This window comes from Choloepus didactylus, chromosome 20, assembly GCF_015220235.1.
Source record: "Choloepus didactylus isolate mChoDid1 chromosome 20, mChoDid1.pri, whole genome shotgun sequence".
Classification (NCBI taxonomy): domain Eukaryota; kingdom Metazoa; phylum Chordata; class Mammalia; order Pilosa; family Megalonychidae; genus Choloepus; species Choloepus didactylus.
The window spans coordinates 27,968,859-27,986,040 of NC_051326.1; the positions used below are offsets into that span (position 1 = coordinate 27,968,859).

The window sequence follows — 17,182 nt, forward strand, 5'->3', positions numbered from 1 at the left end:
CACCTCCGTGCTGTTGGAAATAAAGCAGTACCTGTAAAGGAATAATTGCTCATTTGGTTCTGGAGGAGAAAATAATTTATTTACGATCTTGCAGGAAAGGGCGCACAGCCAGAAACATGGTGGGCTGGCACAGGGGAGAAAGAACATGGAGATATTAATATCCTATCCCTAGCACGCAGGTCCCTCCCCTGTTTCCCCACTGGCTGGGTACTCCACAGGTTAGAGCCTATCTGAGAGAGCTAACTAGCCCATCTTTGAGATTTTGAATTGTACAGCCTATCTGAGACAGCTCATTCAGTTTAAATTTCCTGCTGGGAGTTCCTGCCTCCGATTATACCCCATATCCCTTTACATTCCAATAACCCTGGTTATTTTTCCCATATAAGGAGCTGGTGCTGATTCTAGGCTTACATCATGACTCTTTCTCTCTCCTTTCCTTTACCATAGAGCCTGTTTAAGCCAATTCTGCTGCCATTTTCCCTATTCCATGCTGCCTTTATGTGAAAGCTAAACTTAACGCTTTCTTACAGTGCCAGGTGGGTTGTTTGGTCTTAAGGCTAAGCTGGGTTGGAACGAGGATTAAGACCCACCTAGATGAGAGCTGGGTCACATCTCAACTGAAACAATGTAACCAAAAGTTCCCACCCACAATAGGTCTGCACCCACAAGAATGTATTAAACCAACATGGCCTTTTGTGGGATACATAATAGCTTCAAACTAGCACAGTATACAAAGGTGTTTCCTTTCAAGCAGCAAAGGTCAACTATTGAAGTTTTGATTTCCAGAAGCAACCTTTCCATTCCCATACACACAGCCCAGGGTGTCTGCCGTGTGTTCCTGGGAGATATACTGTCCAGAGTCTACCAGGTGTTTCTGAATCCTTTCCTTTGCATTTCTTTCTCCCAGTGTTTCCAAGGCATCCAGCAGGCTGTTGACTGAGGCATCCCGCCCCTTCGTGCTGAGCCACTTGTCCAGCATGTTGTAGAAACCCTCCTCAGTGCTTGCTGCATCAGCCCTGGCCACTGCGATCTCATTGTCAGTCAGGCCCAGCAGCCGTATGAGCCGTGTCCAGGAATTAAAGGGAATGAAGTCCTGACAGATATTGAAGAACGACTTCAGAGCTACGAGGAAGAAAAGTCACAGAGACAGTTAGTTTAGTTAGGATGCGCCTCAGAAAGGGCAGAGGATCCTAGATCAGGCCTAGAGCCCAGGGGTAGAAACTAATGACCCCTTATTGTGGGAAACCTGCTGCTCTAAGCATCCCTACCTGCGTCCCCATCATCAGGGAATCGGCAATATGGTCTCGTCTTGACTATGCCCAAGGCACTGTGGGTCACTCAAGGCTGACAGAGAATCCTGCGCTAGGAGCTGCTGACAACCCACCAGGGAGGGACGAGGAGCAGTGATGGAGAAAGGAAGCCACACATGGTACAAGACAGAGTGGTGGGACAGACTGTGGCTGCACTAGGACTTCAGAGAAGGAGGACTTGGCTTAGGCTGAGCTCCTCATGAGAGAAGTTTCCAGGGCTGCACTATTCACATCTAGTGGAGGAGCAAGGGCCTGGGGGGGCAGAGGTCTCTGGCTCTCCACCCAGCTAGGCCTCCCTGACACTGGGGCAGGGCTTGGTGGAGACAAATGAATTCTGAGCAGCAAGAAAACCTGTATGATGGAGCAAAATACCCCCCATCTCATGGCACTGTGGTGGGGGCTAAATGAGATGTGTGTGAAAAGCCCTGGACATCACCATCCAATAGAACTCTAAGGGGGACCACAAATACAATTTTACTTTCCCTCACAGGTTCATTCAGACACTAAAAACTAAGAGGTGATGTTAATTTTTAAATATATGCTCAATAACTTGATCTATCCAAATATTATTTCAACATATAACCAATACACAAATAATATTACCATTTTACATTCTTTTTGTACACTATCTTTGAAACCTGGTATGATGCTACATTACCTGTCCGTCAAATTTGCCATGTGGACAGCACAGCCCCTCAGGGGCCCTCAGAGCAGGCTCACTATCAGCCCTGGACCACAAGTGAGGAGGGGAAAATGATGACAGAGGGGAAGGACATGGAGATGCAGAATGTTTTTAGGGTAGAAGCTGGGGCAAAGTGGAGGGAGAAGAAGAGGCTGGGAGAAGAGTATTTAGGGTCTGGTGATCCAGGGACCATCAGCATAAGTGGCCCTGCATCCAGTGTCCCCTGCTCTGGTGGGGCCCTGGAAGCAACGGGGACAGCAGGGAAGACATGGCCCTCCCTCTGCACAGGACAACATACTTACTTTCAGTGGGGTCTGCACCATTTGCTGGAACAAGCACCACTTTCCTCCGAGACTCTTGAGCCTTGAGCTTTTCCTGCAAAATACAGTGGAGCCCATCCCTGATCCTGATCGAGAGTCCTCCTTCCAGAGCTGACCCTGACAGCCAGCCAGCTGTGAGACGTGGGGCAGCCCACCTCCCCTCTTGGGGTCTGAGGAAACATCATTTAAATATCCAATGTGCCACCCCCACAGGGCTCTGTTTGCTTCCTCACTGAGGCTAAAGTTACATGCAGTAAATTGCCCAGCTCTAAAAAGTGTCACTGCGTAACCGTCACCCGAATCACAGAGAACATTCACCATCCTAGAGGGTTCCCTTGAGCCCTATCTAGTCGACATCCACCCATCCCAGCATGAGATAACAACTGCTCACAGAATTTCATGAGATTCAGACAGGAGAATACATATGAACGCATCTTGGAAAATCTAAAGTAAGGCTTATTCAGAAAAAAAATGAGGATGTTTTATTGTAATCTATCAGTAGACTAAATAAGAAAGGAAACACCAAATAGTTCAATGGAGGCTGAAAAGGCCTAAGATAGAATGAAACCCCAAAGCTGACTTTCTAACTACACCTCAGAACAGAAGGAGGCATCCACGAGGATAAGAACTCCTCCTTCAACAGAGGAGCCCGTGTCATTCTCAGCCGCTCAGCTGAGCAGCCTCACTGCCAAAGGCAAATCAAGAGCAAAGGGCCTGCCTGCTCCAAGCATCACTGAGCACTGTTCAGAAAGCTCAACAAGACATGAATCAAAAAGAAGGGAAAGGAGCAGACAAAATAATCATTATTTTAGATACGATAGTGTCCTGAGAAAAACCTAAGGGTTGAACGACAGTACTTGAAATAAAGGTATATCTGGATGAATATTCAAAAAACAAACTAGAAACAATATGTTAGAAAGGTATCAAACCACAATGATGGCAAAACACATAAAATACAAAGAAACAACCAAGACAAGAATTAAGAAAAACTGATCTGAAAGAAAACACAAACTTTAATTGAGCTGCAACAAAATACATGAATTGATGAATATTATATTCTTCCAAAAGAAAAATATTGAGTACTGAAAAGATCTAAATTCATTCCAGATGAACTGACTAATTTAATGTCAACTGAATCAAAATTCCAATGATTTCTTCTTTGATGATACAGAAAATCTTATTAAATAATTCTATATTTTTCCTGGGTGATAATACTAAAAAAATTTTGAAAAACTGTAAGGAAGAGGTGTTTGCTCTTATCAGATATCACAAAGCATTAGAAAATGAAATTTGGCAGAGTGTTGTATAAAATATAATCCATTTCATTTAAATTGGCACAGGCATAAAGATTTTAGCAAAGATCACAAGAAATTCTCTATAATAATTATCTTGAATAAAAAGAACCAGGGGACTGGGGCAAAACTGGGGGAGACTTTCACAGTTTTACTGGCTACATCCTATTTTACTGAAGTTTTCTGTGGCTATAGATTCCCCTCTTGTGAAAAATTTCAACAGTGATTAAACACTGAGTGATATGGGACATTTCCTTTTTCTTTTCTATATAAGCTCTTTATTAAAAAAACAAATGTAAAAAAAAAAATGGTATTAATGACAGAAAGTTTAGGGCCCAGAGCAGACCAGGTAGATGGAGACCACTGTCTATATGGAAATGTGGCATGGGATAAAGGAGGGACAGAAACCACAGGGAAAGGGAATGATCTGTTCCTGCATAGATATTGAAGAAATGAGATACCTAAAATAATTCTGGTAGCTCCTCTTTCCTATTGTTTCACAAAATAAATTCCCTTGAAAGTATATAGCTAAATGATACCAATCAAACTCTAAAAATGAATCCTACCTAAGAAAGTAGAGATGCTCATCCTATCTTATGTTGAGGAAAGGACTTCCTAAGCTTATGAACAAAACAAAAATAAATGTATCAATAGATTTAATTAGGAAAATTTTAAAACTGTTACATTTAAATAATAAACAAAATGAAAAGGCAAACAAAATTAGGAATCTATCATTTGTATGTGATAAAATGCAGTGGAACAAGACCACGTCTTCATAGTAAGATGCTTATTGGAAAGACAAAAACCATAAGAAGACAATTGTAAAAAAAAAAAACAAAAAAAAAAAAAACAAAAAGGGATTGAAACTGTGAATAACTGTGTGAAACATAGACTAATAAATAGAAAAATTAATATTTAAACAATGTAACTTTTGTCTAGTTATCAAAAACAATATTGTTTAAATGAACACTCAATGTCAGATCAAAACTCATGAACCTTTATGGGAAACAACAATGTGTGATCGTTTCTGTGTGTGACAGTATGTACACAGTAAAAAGCACTTCAACACATTGACCCAGAAATTCTACATCCTGTAGGAAACCGTGCTTCCAACATGGCCAGATTTCTTTTCAAATATATTCAGAGCAATGATTTCAATAATTCTAAATTTCCCGTAACACGAGGAATGAGCTGTTCTCCCGGGTTGAGCCCGGGCCCTGGATGGAGACGCCCCTCCCGCATCAGCCCCGCCCTTCCCACGTCAGCCCCGCCCCTCCCGCGTCAGCCCCGCCCCCGGGGCCAGGAGAGAGCCCCCCCGCCCCCGGCTCCCACCTTCCCCCTTTGCACGAGGAGCACCTGGCGGCAGCAAGGGCACCTCCAGCCCGTCCCCCTCACCTGGAGAGGCTCTGCAGCCACAGGGCTCATTCCCCTCTCCAGGAGAGGCTCTGCTTCCACAGGGTTCCGGGCAGTGGCTCCCAGCAGCTCTGCCTGCTCCGGGCCTTGGTTTTCCTGGGCAGAGTCCAAGGTGGTCTGCGAGGGGCTCAGCATCTGGTTCCGAGCATTGTCCTGAGCCCCAGGCCCTCGTGGGAAGCGCCAACTGTTCATCATGACCTTGAGGAGGCAAAGACCCCAGCTCAGGACTCCACACAGTAGCTCCCTGCAGAGGCCCCCAGACTGTGGTGGGTCCTCTCGTCCTCCCACTCCCAGGGGTGTCACTGCAGGGGTGCACAGACCCTACATGCCCAGGCCTCAGCCACTGGCACAATCACCCAGGGCTGTACTGGGGGTTACCCTGCCTCAACTGTCCCCCCTCCCCCCCCCCCCGCCAGCTGCCAGGTGCAGGAGTGTGGGCGTGAGTGGGTCTCACAAGCAGCAGGACATGGCTGCAGCACAGCCAGCAGGCCTGGGGCTCAAACTGCACCCTTTGCCCCTTACAGTCACCCCAGAGACACCAGGCAAGTGTACAGAGCTGGGCAGAGGAGCACAGAAGTTCAGGGCACCGGAAACTTCCAGGAGGGGGACAAACAACTCATCCTTACTATACACTTGGAGTCCTCTCCACAGCCTAGAAGAGAAAAGGGTCTTGTTTAGAGAATAGGGGCCCTCTCTGTGGCTCCACCCTTCCCAAGGGGACAACCATTGTGGAAGTCACTGGGGGAATCTCCAGGGGCTCGCCAGTGACAACCCTTGGAACATGGATGCAGGGGGAAGGGAAGACAAGGAGGGACCATTCTGAACTCACAATGCCTCAGCAAGGGGAGAGACCGAGGGGAAATAATATCAGCCCATATGAAAATCTCCCTCTGATTCTGCTCATGAGCCCCTCTGGCCACCTCGTCTCTTGTCAACCATCAAAGAATCAGTGGCCACTCTGACTTTGCTGGGGCCCCGGCAAAGAAGGACGGGCCCAGTCCACTGAGACTCAGAGGGATGGGAGGCAGCAGCATCACCGAGGAGAGGGTGGGTGGGATCCAGGCCCTGTGTCGGGGCAGATGGGTGAGAAGAGGGTCCCTCCCCAGGGAGATGGGGGTGATGACAGGGACAAGGGCAGAGCTGGGTCTTTTGGTAGGGAGAGCACAGGGCATTCTCGTCTGCTAGAAATAAAATCATGAGAGATGGGCTTGACAGAAGGGGACCCAGGACCCATCCCTCCCCCTCCAACCCACACCTCACCTTGGCAGGTGCGCCTCTTCCACAGAAGGCTGAACACACGCACACCCACAATAACCAGGACCACCACGCTCCCAATCACGATGCTCAGAACACCTGAGGGAGGAGAGGGAGAGGCAGGAGACCCCAGGCCACTGTCCACCGGCTCCTCAGAAACAGTGGCTTCCCCTGTGGCCTTGGTAACTGATTCTTGGCGGACACACTCAACGTCTCCCCAGGGGGTACAGGGATGTGCCTCCACCATCCCTTTGGGGCACCTAGGTACAGACATGGGGGGAAGAGAAGGGATGCTGTGATGAGGGCTGGCAGAAGAGAAGAAAGAGGGGTGATCCTCCCCTCAATGTCCCCTGACAAGATAGTAGAGGAAGAACCTGCTTCTGTGACCCCAGGGCTGAGGGTCCCCCGTGCTCTCCCTGTTGAGTCTGGGGAAGGATCTGAGCCTGTGCAGTTCAGCCCAGGGGCTCCCTGCTAAGTGCCCAGAGCTGCTGCGTCAGGGGCCACAGCTTCCCTCAGCTACCTGGGCAGGTGAGGGGTCACCTCTCTCCAGGTGAGGTGTCAAGGGGCCCCTCCTTCCCCAGGGCTGAGCCGCCTCCTCCAGCAGCTGGTCCTCAGTGATGCAATAACCTTCACCCCCAGCTGTTTGACCTGTGCCTGCCTCAGCCCAGCACACACTAGAGGGTGAGAGGGGGCCTCACTGAGGGGTCAGGGCCGAACGGGAGGCAGGCTCAGTCAGCTCAGGCTTCGGTGTGGAGCGTGGAGGGGCTGTACACGTGGCTTCTTCGTGACTGTGGGTCACGGGTACTTGGTTTACATGGGCTGCTTCCCACATAAACATGTTTAAATTATATTTTTTATTGCACTGGTAAAAGGTGAATATAATCCATGATGGACGGTCATCAGTTAATTGTCTCCACCCAGTGGAGAAGGGTCCCTGGCTGATGGAATCAGGTGAGGAGGGGGTGAGAGGGGGCGGTACAGGGGGCAGTGGTGGGAACATGCCTATGGGGGAGGGGGGCTGCCCCAGGCTCAGAAGAGCCCACAGACCCAGGGAAGCCCTGCAGGGGCGGGCGCTGCACGAAAGCAGGGGGAGAATGGGGAGAAGGAGGCCTCGGGTCCCCAGGATCTGTGGGAGCCTCTGGGCTCCTGGGCCTCACCCAGTCTTGCACTTCTGACAGAACTCTGGAACATCCTCTCCACGGAAAGTGCCAGGTTTGCATTGACACTGTGCGTCCCGAGTCCTGGTGCACGGGCTCATCTCGTCTTCATCTGCAGGCAGAGCACAAGGTTCAGAGGGGGATTCTCTGCTCATCCCTCAACCCTTCACACCACCCAAATCCCTCGCATGCAGCTCAACTCAGGTCACAAGTGGTTCTGAGGGTCGGTGTCAGGAGCACACACACGAGGCCCAGGAAGAGCGTGAGCACACACCTGTCAGCATATGCTCACACTCACGAACACTGGACCTGCTTCATTGTTTAGTGCATGAGGTTTGGGAGGAGTAATCCTTTAGGGCTAGGGTCCATGGCAACAGGTGGGGAATACCCGAGGGACCCTGCATGGAGAGGAGCTCTGGGTGAAGCCCCCAAGGGCCCAGCCCTGTGAATAGGTGGTGGTGGGGGCTATGGGTGTGAGGCTGGGGCTGAGCCCCTTGCCAGGAGCCCTGAGCCCAGGACCCCACCCCTGTCCCCAGCCACAGGCTGAGCCCTCTCCTGGGCTGTCACCACACTGGCCTCCATCTAGAGGGACAGATTATGAATGACACCTTCCAAGTGATGGTTTAAAGTATTTTCCCTACCAAATGCATTTATTCAATAATAAATTCCTGTTTTCTTTTGTTTTGTTATTTTAGCTTAAAGGTAAGTTGGAAATCCAGGGCTCCTGATTCAATTTTGGCTGCACATCCCACCTCATCATCCTGCACCCCAACTCCAGGCGTGGAGCCCCATATCTGCACCTGGTTTACAAACTGTACAGCGTAAGCAGGAAGGCAGGGCATTCAAATAATTGGTGTACTCAACTCCAGACTGGCACAGGGTACAATTTCCACCAACATTTGAGACATGGGATCCTGGGAATGGAGAGAAAAGCTGGTGAATGATCTTCACAGGGACCCAGAGGTGGGGGATGGGGGAGAGGGTAAACTCCCCTCCAGGCCATCAGGAGATCCAAACAGGGAAAAGGGACTTTCCCCATATTTGTCGTCTCCCTGAAGTCTTCAGCTATTACATACCCTAGACCAGCACTGTCACTAGACATAATGCCAGTTGCATATTAAATTATAATATAAGCCACATTAAAAATGAAAAATGATAGAAGTTCACATTAATTTTTACAATTCAGTTTATTTTAGGCAATATATCCAAAACATTATCATTTCAACATGAAATCAATAAAAAATTGAGGTAGATTCCATTTTATATTCAGCATAAGTCTTTGAGTTTGATGTGAATCCTTCACTTTCAGCACATCTCACTATGGATTAGCCACATTTCAAGGGCTCAACAGTCACGTCTGTCTAATGAAAATGCCTGGGACAGTGCTGCCCTAGACACTGGAAACCCACTGAAGAAAGTCATAATCTGTGTCCACCGTGAGCACACAGGAAGAGAAGACACGAACAAACAGGGGCAGAAGCAATAAAACAATGAGGGAGAAGCCATCAAATAAAGCTCATGCCTTTATACCTCGGAGATCTGCAGATATAGAAATGGGTCCCACCTGCAGAGTGTCAAAAGGATCCACAGAGAGGGGCCCAGGGCTGGCCTTGCGGGAAGGGCGAGCTCCAGGCCCTGAGCCCAGGGGTAGGAACTGCCTGGGACCCGCCTTGGCTCCACCCACCACCTCCAGGGCCCTGCGCCTTCGGGGGACCCCACCCTGCCCTGCACCATCAACCTGCCCTTTCCCTGATCCAGTTATTCAATATTGAAACCTACTCTAAAATCACAACTGAATTTCAAAATATTCTTAATTAACGTATAATGAGATAACCCTTCATAACAATGGTAAGTGTGATGATTGACAATGGTGTGGGGTCACTAAGAGACACGGTAACCCTCTCTTCCCTAGACCCTGGAAAAGGCACCCGAAGGTCTCCTGCCTTAGTTCTGAGGGTGTGTTTCAGGGGGGCCATTCCCCTTGCACTCTGACACCGTGACAGGCACATGTGTCCAAAGTGGGCCTCCCAAGGCTCAGGGCACAGGCAGCCTTTTCCTAGGATTTCCACTACAAAAAGGAAATGCAAATTCTTTCAAAGCATTTTAATACCCGTTACACGCTCCAGGTTTCAGCTCTGGAAGCCCCTGCACAGGAGACCATCAGTCCCTACCTCACACACACGTGTGTGGCACAAACAACAGTCCACACCCCCAGGTGGCTCCTGCCTCCCCCAGCTCAGAGGATTGCAGGGAACCAGGGACATACTCCCTGGGGCACAGGACGGTCTGCCTCAGAGCCTCTGGTTTCACAGGCTGCTTCCTGTCCTGCTCTTGCCACTGCCAGGAAGCCATGGAAGCCCCTCCTGCCTCTGGCCTTTCCCCTCTCCATCCGATGTGGTCAGTCCCCTCCTGAAAGCTCTCAGGGACCTGGCTTGTTGGTAAATGAAACCAGAGCTCCCTGCGGGTGCCCAGGCCCTGGGTGATTCACCCCGACTTCCCCCCTCTGACCTCAGCGCCCTCTACCCTCCTCCCCCCTCAGCTGCCCCAGCCTCTGCTGGATCACCCCAAGCTCCTGCCTCTCCCAGGCTCTGTGTCTCACTGTCCCTTCCTCTGGTGCCCTCTGGCCTGGCCCACTGACTGCTGGCCCCTGCACCCCTTAGATTTCAGTCTAAAGTCTCCATCCCAGGGACCCCTTAACCCCATCCGTGTCTCACACACCCCTCTGTCTCCTTCCCGGTTCTTTATCCCGCGTCTCTGACGTTTGTCCAGAAGGAAACGCTGCATGAGGCCAGGGCCTGTGTCCTCCAGGAGCCCGGGCCTGACCCCCAGAGGAAATCAATACATGTCTGTGGGATAAAGGAACGGGGCCTGCAGGACCCAGGAGGCTGGAAGCGCCTGGAGACCAGGCTGGTGCAGAGGGCTGAGGTCAGTGTAGGGTGTACCTGGGGGGCACAGCCTCATAAATGGGGTGTGGGCCTTGAACTGCTGCATGGTTGGTGCCGAGTCCGTGAAGACCTGTGGGGACAAAGCAGGGATGGAATGAGTGGCTTCCAGACTCTCACCAGGAAGAGGATACATATCCCATCCCTTCACCAGCCTCCAAAACCCAGCTTGTAACTTTCTTCCAGCTCTAAGCTCTCAACCATTCTTTTGTATTCTTGTTTATCCCTTCGCCTTTTGGGGATATCCAAGCCACATATACTTGAAAACTCTCCTTTATCCTTATCTCTTGTGATAAAATAAAACACATTGATTCCAGAAAAAATAGGCAAGTGGAGGTGAAATGTTTTTAGAATATTATAATCACATGTAATCCACTCAACCACAGAAGTATCCACTCACATTTTGGCTTGTTTAATTCTAATATTTGACTGCATAGTTGTGACTATTGTCTCTCACTCTCTCACATACACACACACACACACACCTTTTTTATAAATGAGGGTTATTCAGATTTGAAAAAAATCAGGAAACAGGATCAAATGTTACATAAGAACCTTCTAATTTTAAAAGGCACCTGATAAGCCGTTCCCAAATAAGCTGGTCTATGTCTCACTAAATAGCAAAGAGTCACACAGATACTGTGATTAGGGTCAGAACATCTGTTGCATAAAGACATCATGGGGACATCTGGAGAAATCAGAATGGGGACTGAGGATTAGAGGTTAGTGGTGTATCTATGCAAATTTTCTGACTTTGAGGGTGGAGCTATGGTGATGAGGGCAAATGTCATTTATTGTAGGTAACACCCACTAAAGCATTTGCTAGTTCTGTGCATTGCACTTAATAGAAGCAGGAAAATTTTTATGCAGCTTTTCTAAAATTAGAGTATTTTCAAATAGAACAGTCAATTACTGACACAAAACTTGTTAAATAAAGATCTGCTTGTGTCAACCCTGTTTCTATTACCTGGATCTAATGAGGATAAAATGCAGCCCCCTAACACACAAAAGCCTTTCATGGGTTTGGTGACAACTTGAATGACATGTGTCCCCAAGTCCTCACTCTTCTAGGCTGGGCATCCTCTGAGGTCACGCAATGTCTATGTCTCCTTTCTCTCTTGTCAGGAACATAATCCCTCCTGTTTTCTCTGACTCCTTCTCGGGGCTTATTTCCAACAAGTTTCTATTATGAAATAATTTCAAGCCAATAATCAAGTGTAAAGTCTTATGCAAAAGAACACACATCTTCCTACCACTTGGATTCTATACTTAATATTTTGTGATATTTTTCTCATATTTATTCAACTGTCCTTTGCCTATCCTCTAGTAGCCAAGAACTCTGCTACATATTTATTCTTCTAGAAGCTTTATTGATTAAAGTTTTTGTGGTTAGATGATGCACCATCACAAATAAATTTTTGAGCATGGTGGATGTGGGGGTTAACATTCATTTTTTCCATTGGAATATCCATTGTTCTATCATTTGTGAAATTACCTTTCCTTCTCCGTTCCATCATTTTGGTCACCTTGCTAGAAAATTAAATGACTATACAAATTTGGGTCTATTTCAGAGTGGCCTATTCTGTTCCATTGATCTGTTTGTCCTATCTAAGATGATACCACACTGTTTTAATTACTGTTGCTTTATAATATGTCCTGAAGTCAGGTAAATGCAGTGTGCAGACTTTGCTCTTTATTTTCAGTATTGTTATGCTTATTCTAGGACCTTTTATTTGCAAGTTCATTTTAGAATCAGTTTGCCACTTTCTATAAAAGAAAACCCAGGTAAGTTTACGATTGCTACCAGGAATGTAGTCAATCTAAATATACATCAATTTGAGGAGAAATGATGACATGGAGTCTGCCAAATCACAAATTCCCATTTATTTAGGTGATCATTAATTTCTCTCAGCAATGTTTGGCAGTTTTCTGTGTAGAGAATCACGTCAATGATTTTATGTTTCTTGGTGCTCTTTCAAATGAAACTTCAAAATTTTGTATTTTATGTCTGATGATTTTTAAAGGGAATTTTAAATTGGATCATCTCAATAATTTCTGGTTAAGATATAGAAATAAACTGATTTTTGTTATCTGACATTGTATCCTGTGACCTGTCAGATTCACCTATTAGATCTAGTCATTCTCTGTAAATCAAGAGGTTGTATTTCCTCCTTTCCCATCTTGTGCCTTTTCTCCCTGCCTTCCTGCCCTGCCTAGGTGCTAAACTGAAGCCAGGAGATGAACCTGAAAACACTTGGCATTGCTCACAGTCTTCGAGGAAATTCATTCAGTATTTTGCTATTACAAATGAGTCAGCTGTAGCTTTTTACATGTCCCTTTATCAGACTGAGAAAATATGAGAGTTGTTATTTTTCTTTTTTAACATGATTGAATGTTACATTTTGGCAAACACTTTTTGTGCCTCTTTTAAGATGTTAGTATAGTTTTTCGCCTTTACACTGTTAATATAGTAAATAAGATTTATTAAGTCTAAAATGTTAAACCAAGCTGTATTGCTGGGATAAGCAATGCTAGGTGTTTGCATTTATATATAACATTGTGTGAGTTGGTAGGCAAGAAAATGGTATTCATTTTGCAATGAGTACCTTTTAGAATTGGAAATGTTTGTCTGACAAAAGAAAGAAGGGAAAGAGGAGAACCTAAGATGACGGCTAGGAGAGACAGGGCAAAAAAACACCTCTGTGAAAAATACTAGATAAAAGTCAGAAAGTGACCCAGAACACCAGTTGCAGCAATGCACCAGCTGGACAAGGTCTGCTAAATCCACAGGGACCGTGCACTTGGTGAAACCGAGAGTCGGCATTCTGAAACGAGTGAGTGAGCCTGCTGACTCACAGCCACGCTGCAGTTTGGGGAAACTGTGGGTTGGCATTTGGAGGCGGACTAGTTCTTTTTTAAAAAAACTCAAAAGCAGCTGCAGAAACGGCAGCAAGGACCACACAGTGAAGCACAGCAGGAAAGGGCTGTGCGAATGCCTCAATATCTGGCGTGGAAGATAGCCTTTCACACACCTACTGCTAGTTGTCTCAGAGTGAGGAGGGCAGAGGGGAGCCAAAAGGGGAAAAAAACAAGCCCCTTGCAGCCATCTTCCCAGCAGGCTGGGAACGCTCCTGCCCGGCACCAGAGACACAGCCCAGAGCCGTGCCAAGGGACCCAGTGGGACAGGAAGTGTTTCCAGCAACACTGCGCACACGTCACAATATTGGGCGTGGACAATAACCTTTTATGTACCCACTGCTAATTGTCCCGGAGCTGGGAAGGTGGAGCTGTGCGAAAAGGGGGAAATTAACACATCCCATTCAGCCATCTTTACAGCAGGCTGGGAACACCCCTGCATGGCCTCGTGGCCCAGGGCTTCCCTTGAGGGACGGCACACACTTGTGATGTAGCATGGCCTTCCCTCAGCAGAGGCCCTAGAAGGGCACAGCTGTGAAGAGGAACCCACCCAGAAATCCCAGGGACCCTATGCCAATACCAAGGACTTGTGGGTCAGTGGCAGAGACAATCTATGGCGGGACTGAAATGAAGGTTTAGACTCTTGGAACAGCCTTAAATCTCCAGGAACACCTGGGAGGTTTGATTATTAAAGCTCCTCTGCCTCCCTAACCGCTCAGACACACACCCCACATTCAGGACGGACAACACCAACAACACACCCAAACTTGGAGCACCAATTGGACCCCACAAGACTCACAACCCACTCACCACAAAGACAAAGTTGGGGAGAACTGACTTGAGGGGAACAGGTGACTCGCGGACGCCATCTGCTGGTTAGTTAGAGAAAGTGTACGCCACCAAGCTGTAGATCTGACAAATTAGGGATTGGTGTGTGAATAATCCTTCATATCCTAAAAGAACCCTATCAAGAAAAGCAAATGCCAAGAGCCCAAAAACAACAGAAAATTTTAAAGCATATGAAAAAACCAGACAATATGGATAACCCAAACCCAAACATCCAAATCAAAAGATCAGAGGAGACACAGTACTTGGAGCAATTAATCAAAGAACTAAAGGCAAACAATGAGAGCATGGCACAGGATATAAAAGACATGAAGGAGAGCATGGCACAGGATATAAAGAACACGAAGAAGACCCCAGAAGAGCATAAAGAAGAAATTGCAAGAGTAAATAAAAAATAGATGATCTTATGGAAGTAAAAAAAAAACTGTTGACCAAATTAAAAAGATTCTGGATACTCATAGTACAAGACTAGAGGAAGCTGAACAATGACTCAGAGACCTCGAGAACCACAGAATGGAAAATGAGAGAACAAAAGAAAGAATAGGGAAAAAATTGAAATGGATCTCAGGGAGATGATAGATAAAATAAAACGTCCAAATATAAGACTCATTGGTGTCCCAGAAGGGGAAAAGAAGAGTAAAGGTCTAGAAAGAGTATTCAAAGAAATTGTAGGGGAAAACTTCCCAAGCCTGATACACAATATAAATACACAAAACATAAATGCCCAGTGAACTCCAAATAGAATAAATCCAGATAAACCCACTCCAAGACATATTCTGATCAGACTGTCAAATACTGAAGAGAAAGAGCAAGTTCTGAAAGCAGCAGGAGAAAAGCAATTCACCACGTACAAAGGAAACAACATAAGACTGAGTAGTGACTACTCAGTGGCGACCATGGAGGCGAGAAGGCAGTGGCATACATATTTAAAATTCTGAGAGAAAAATTTCCAACCAAGAATACTTTATCCAGAAAAACTCTCCTTCATATTTGAGGGAGAGCTGAAATTTTTCACAGATAAACAAATGCTGAGAGATTCTGCTAATAAAAGATCTGCCCTACTTCAGATACTAAAGGAGCCCTACCGACAGAGAAACAAAGAAAGGAGAGAGAGATATAGACAAATTTAACAGACATATATAGAACATTACATCCCAGATCACCAGGATACACATTCTTCTCTAGTGATCACAGAACTTTCTCCATAACAGACCATAGGCTGGGACATAAAACAAGCCTCAATAAATTAAAAAAAAAAAATTGAAATTATTCAAAGCACATTCTCTGACCACAATGGAATACAAATAGAAGTCAATAACCAACAGAGACTTAGAAAATTCACAAACATCTGGACATTAAAAATGAGGGGGAGATGAAAACATTCCCGGGTAATCAAAAGCTGAGGGACTTCATCACCAGTTGATCAGTCCTATAAGAAATGCTAAAGGGAATTGTGTAGGCTGAAAGGAAGGGACACTAAACAATTGACTGAAACCACATGAAGAAATAAAGATTTCCAGTAAAGATTACATGGTAAATATAAATACCCCTACTACTGTATTTTTGATTTGTAACTCCAATATTTACTTCCTACAGGATCTAAAATACATAAAGTGTAATGATAAATCAGTGGTTTTGGACTCAATGTAAAATATGTAATTTTTGACACGAACTACATAAAGGTGGGGGAATGGAGGAGTAAAGGAACATAGATTATGTGTCCTATTGAAGTTAAGTTGGTATCAAAGAAAACAAGATTGTTATAGACTTAAGATGTTAAATTTAAGCCCCATGGTAAACACAAAGAAAGCATCAGAGAATATGATCATAGAGATGAAAAGTAGAGTATGGGTTATGAGAAGTGGGGAAAGGGGCAATGGGGAGTTAATAAGAAATGAGTGTAGGGTTTCTGTTTGGGGTGAAGGGAAATTTCTAGTAATGGATGGTGGGAAGGTGATGGCATTGCAACATTGTGAATGTGATTAATCCCACTAAATGGAATGCTTGGCAGGGGTTGGAATGGGAAGATTTATGCTGTATATATGTTTCCACAATTGAAAAAACAAAAAGACAGTCTAAATAGATAATGACAATTAAATGCCATAGATGATCCTGGATGAGATCTAAGTATAGAGGAGAAAAGGCTCAAAAGGACACAGTTGAGACATAAGAAAAAAATGAAATATAGAATGTAAGCTTTATATCAATGCTAAATTTCTTGAACTTCTTAACTACACTTAATGTGATTACATAAATGAATATTCTTGTTCATAGGAAATGTATATGTGAATTATATTATTTGTTCAAGGATGTGTGCAACTTGCTCTCATACGTTCAGAAGACAGAGCAATAGATGATGGATGATAGGGAGGGATGGAGGGAGGGAGGGAAAGAAAGAAATGGTAAAGTGACAAAATATTAAAGTTGGTAGATTGGGGTATCGGTGGAGGGGGGTTGGGGTATGCTGACATTCTGTGTATGGGGTTTGTATTATTTTTGCAACTGTTACTGTAAATTTGAATTTATTTCAAAATAAAAATTAAAAAAAAAATGGGGGGTAAAAAAAAAAGGAAGGGGAAGAAAAGAGAAGAAAAAGGAAAGAGAATCCTTCTGTTGCTCAGTTGCAGGGAAACAGACCCCTTCGCCGTCTGCTCAGGTTATAAACTTCAATCCTCTCACGTCAGGGGCTCTGAAATTTCCCATGTGGTCGCTGAACCTGGCGCCCAGGGCCCGGGAGGCGGCAGCAGGGAGGCCGGCGCCGTCCACTCCACCCGAGCCAGGGACGCGCTCTGCCCTGATGGACCCGGCCTCAGGGGTGCGGGCCGCCCCGCCAGCCCTCTCCCCGCCCGCCATCCCGCAAACCAGGCGCGCGCTTCCCCAGCCAGGAAGCGTGGAGGGGGACTCACCGGCAGCAGGACGCAGATGGCCACGAAGAGATTCAGGGGGCACCAGAGCGCGCTGCCGGAGCCCCGGAGCCGAGGACTGGCTCCTGCTGCTGTCCTGGGACCTGCGGCTGACCCGTCCCCGACCCCGGTCCCCGAGGTATCCAG

General features: G+C 46.3%; 1 protein-coding gene across 1 annotated transcript; it reads right to left on the bottom strand.

Moving 5' to 3' along the window:
- Positions 1–341: 341 nt before the first annotated feature.
- On the bottom strand, positions 342–17,182 carry LOC119516550 (tumor necrosis factor receptor superfamily member 10B-like). The gene is made up of 9 exons (XM_037812866.1): positions 17,039–17,182; positions 10,371–10,443; positions 8,229–8,342; positions 7,429–7,540; positions 6,278–6,531; positions 5,644–5,669; positions 5,000–5,215; positions 2,295–2,367; positions 342–1,122 (listed from the first exon to the last, which is right to left on the bottom strand). The coding sequence occupies exons 2-9, from the start codon at positions 10,417–10,419 to the stop codon at positions 761–763; spliced, it is 1,206 nt and encodes a 401-aa protein (XP_037668794.1). The 5' UTR covers positions 10,420–10,443; positions 17,039–17,182; the 3' UTR covers positions 342–760.

Excerpts from the sequence above, each read along its gene's own strand:
- LOC119516550 (XM_037812866.1), bottom strand. The coding sequence starts at position 10,419 with ATGCAGCAGTTCAAGGCCCACACCCCATTTATGAGGCTGTGCCCCCCA. Across the intron at positions 8,343-10,370 it reads TATGAGGCTGTGCCCCCCAG|GATCCCATGTCTCAAATGTT; the intron begins GTACACCCTACA and ends CTCCATTCCCAG. Across the intron at positions 5,670-6,277 it reads GAAGAGGCGCACCTGCCAAG|GCTGTGGAGAGGACTCCAAG; the intron begins GTGAGGTGTGGG and ends TTTCTCTTCTAG.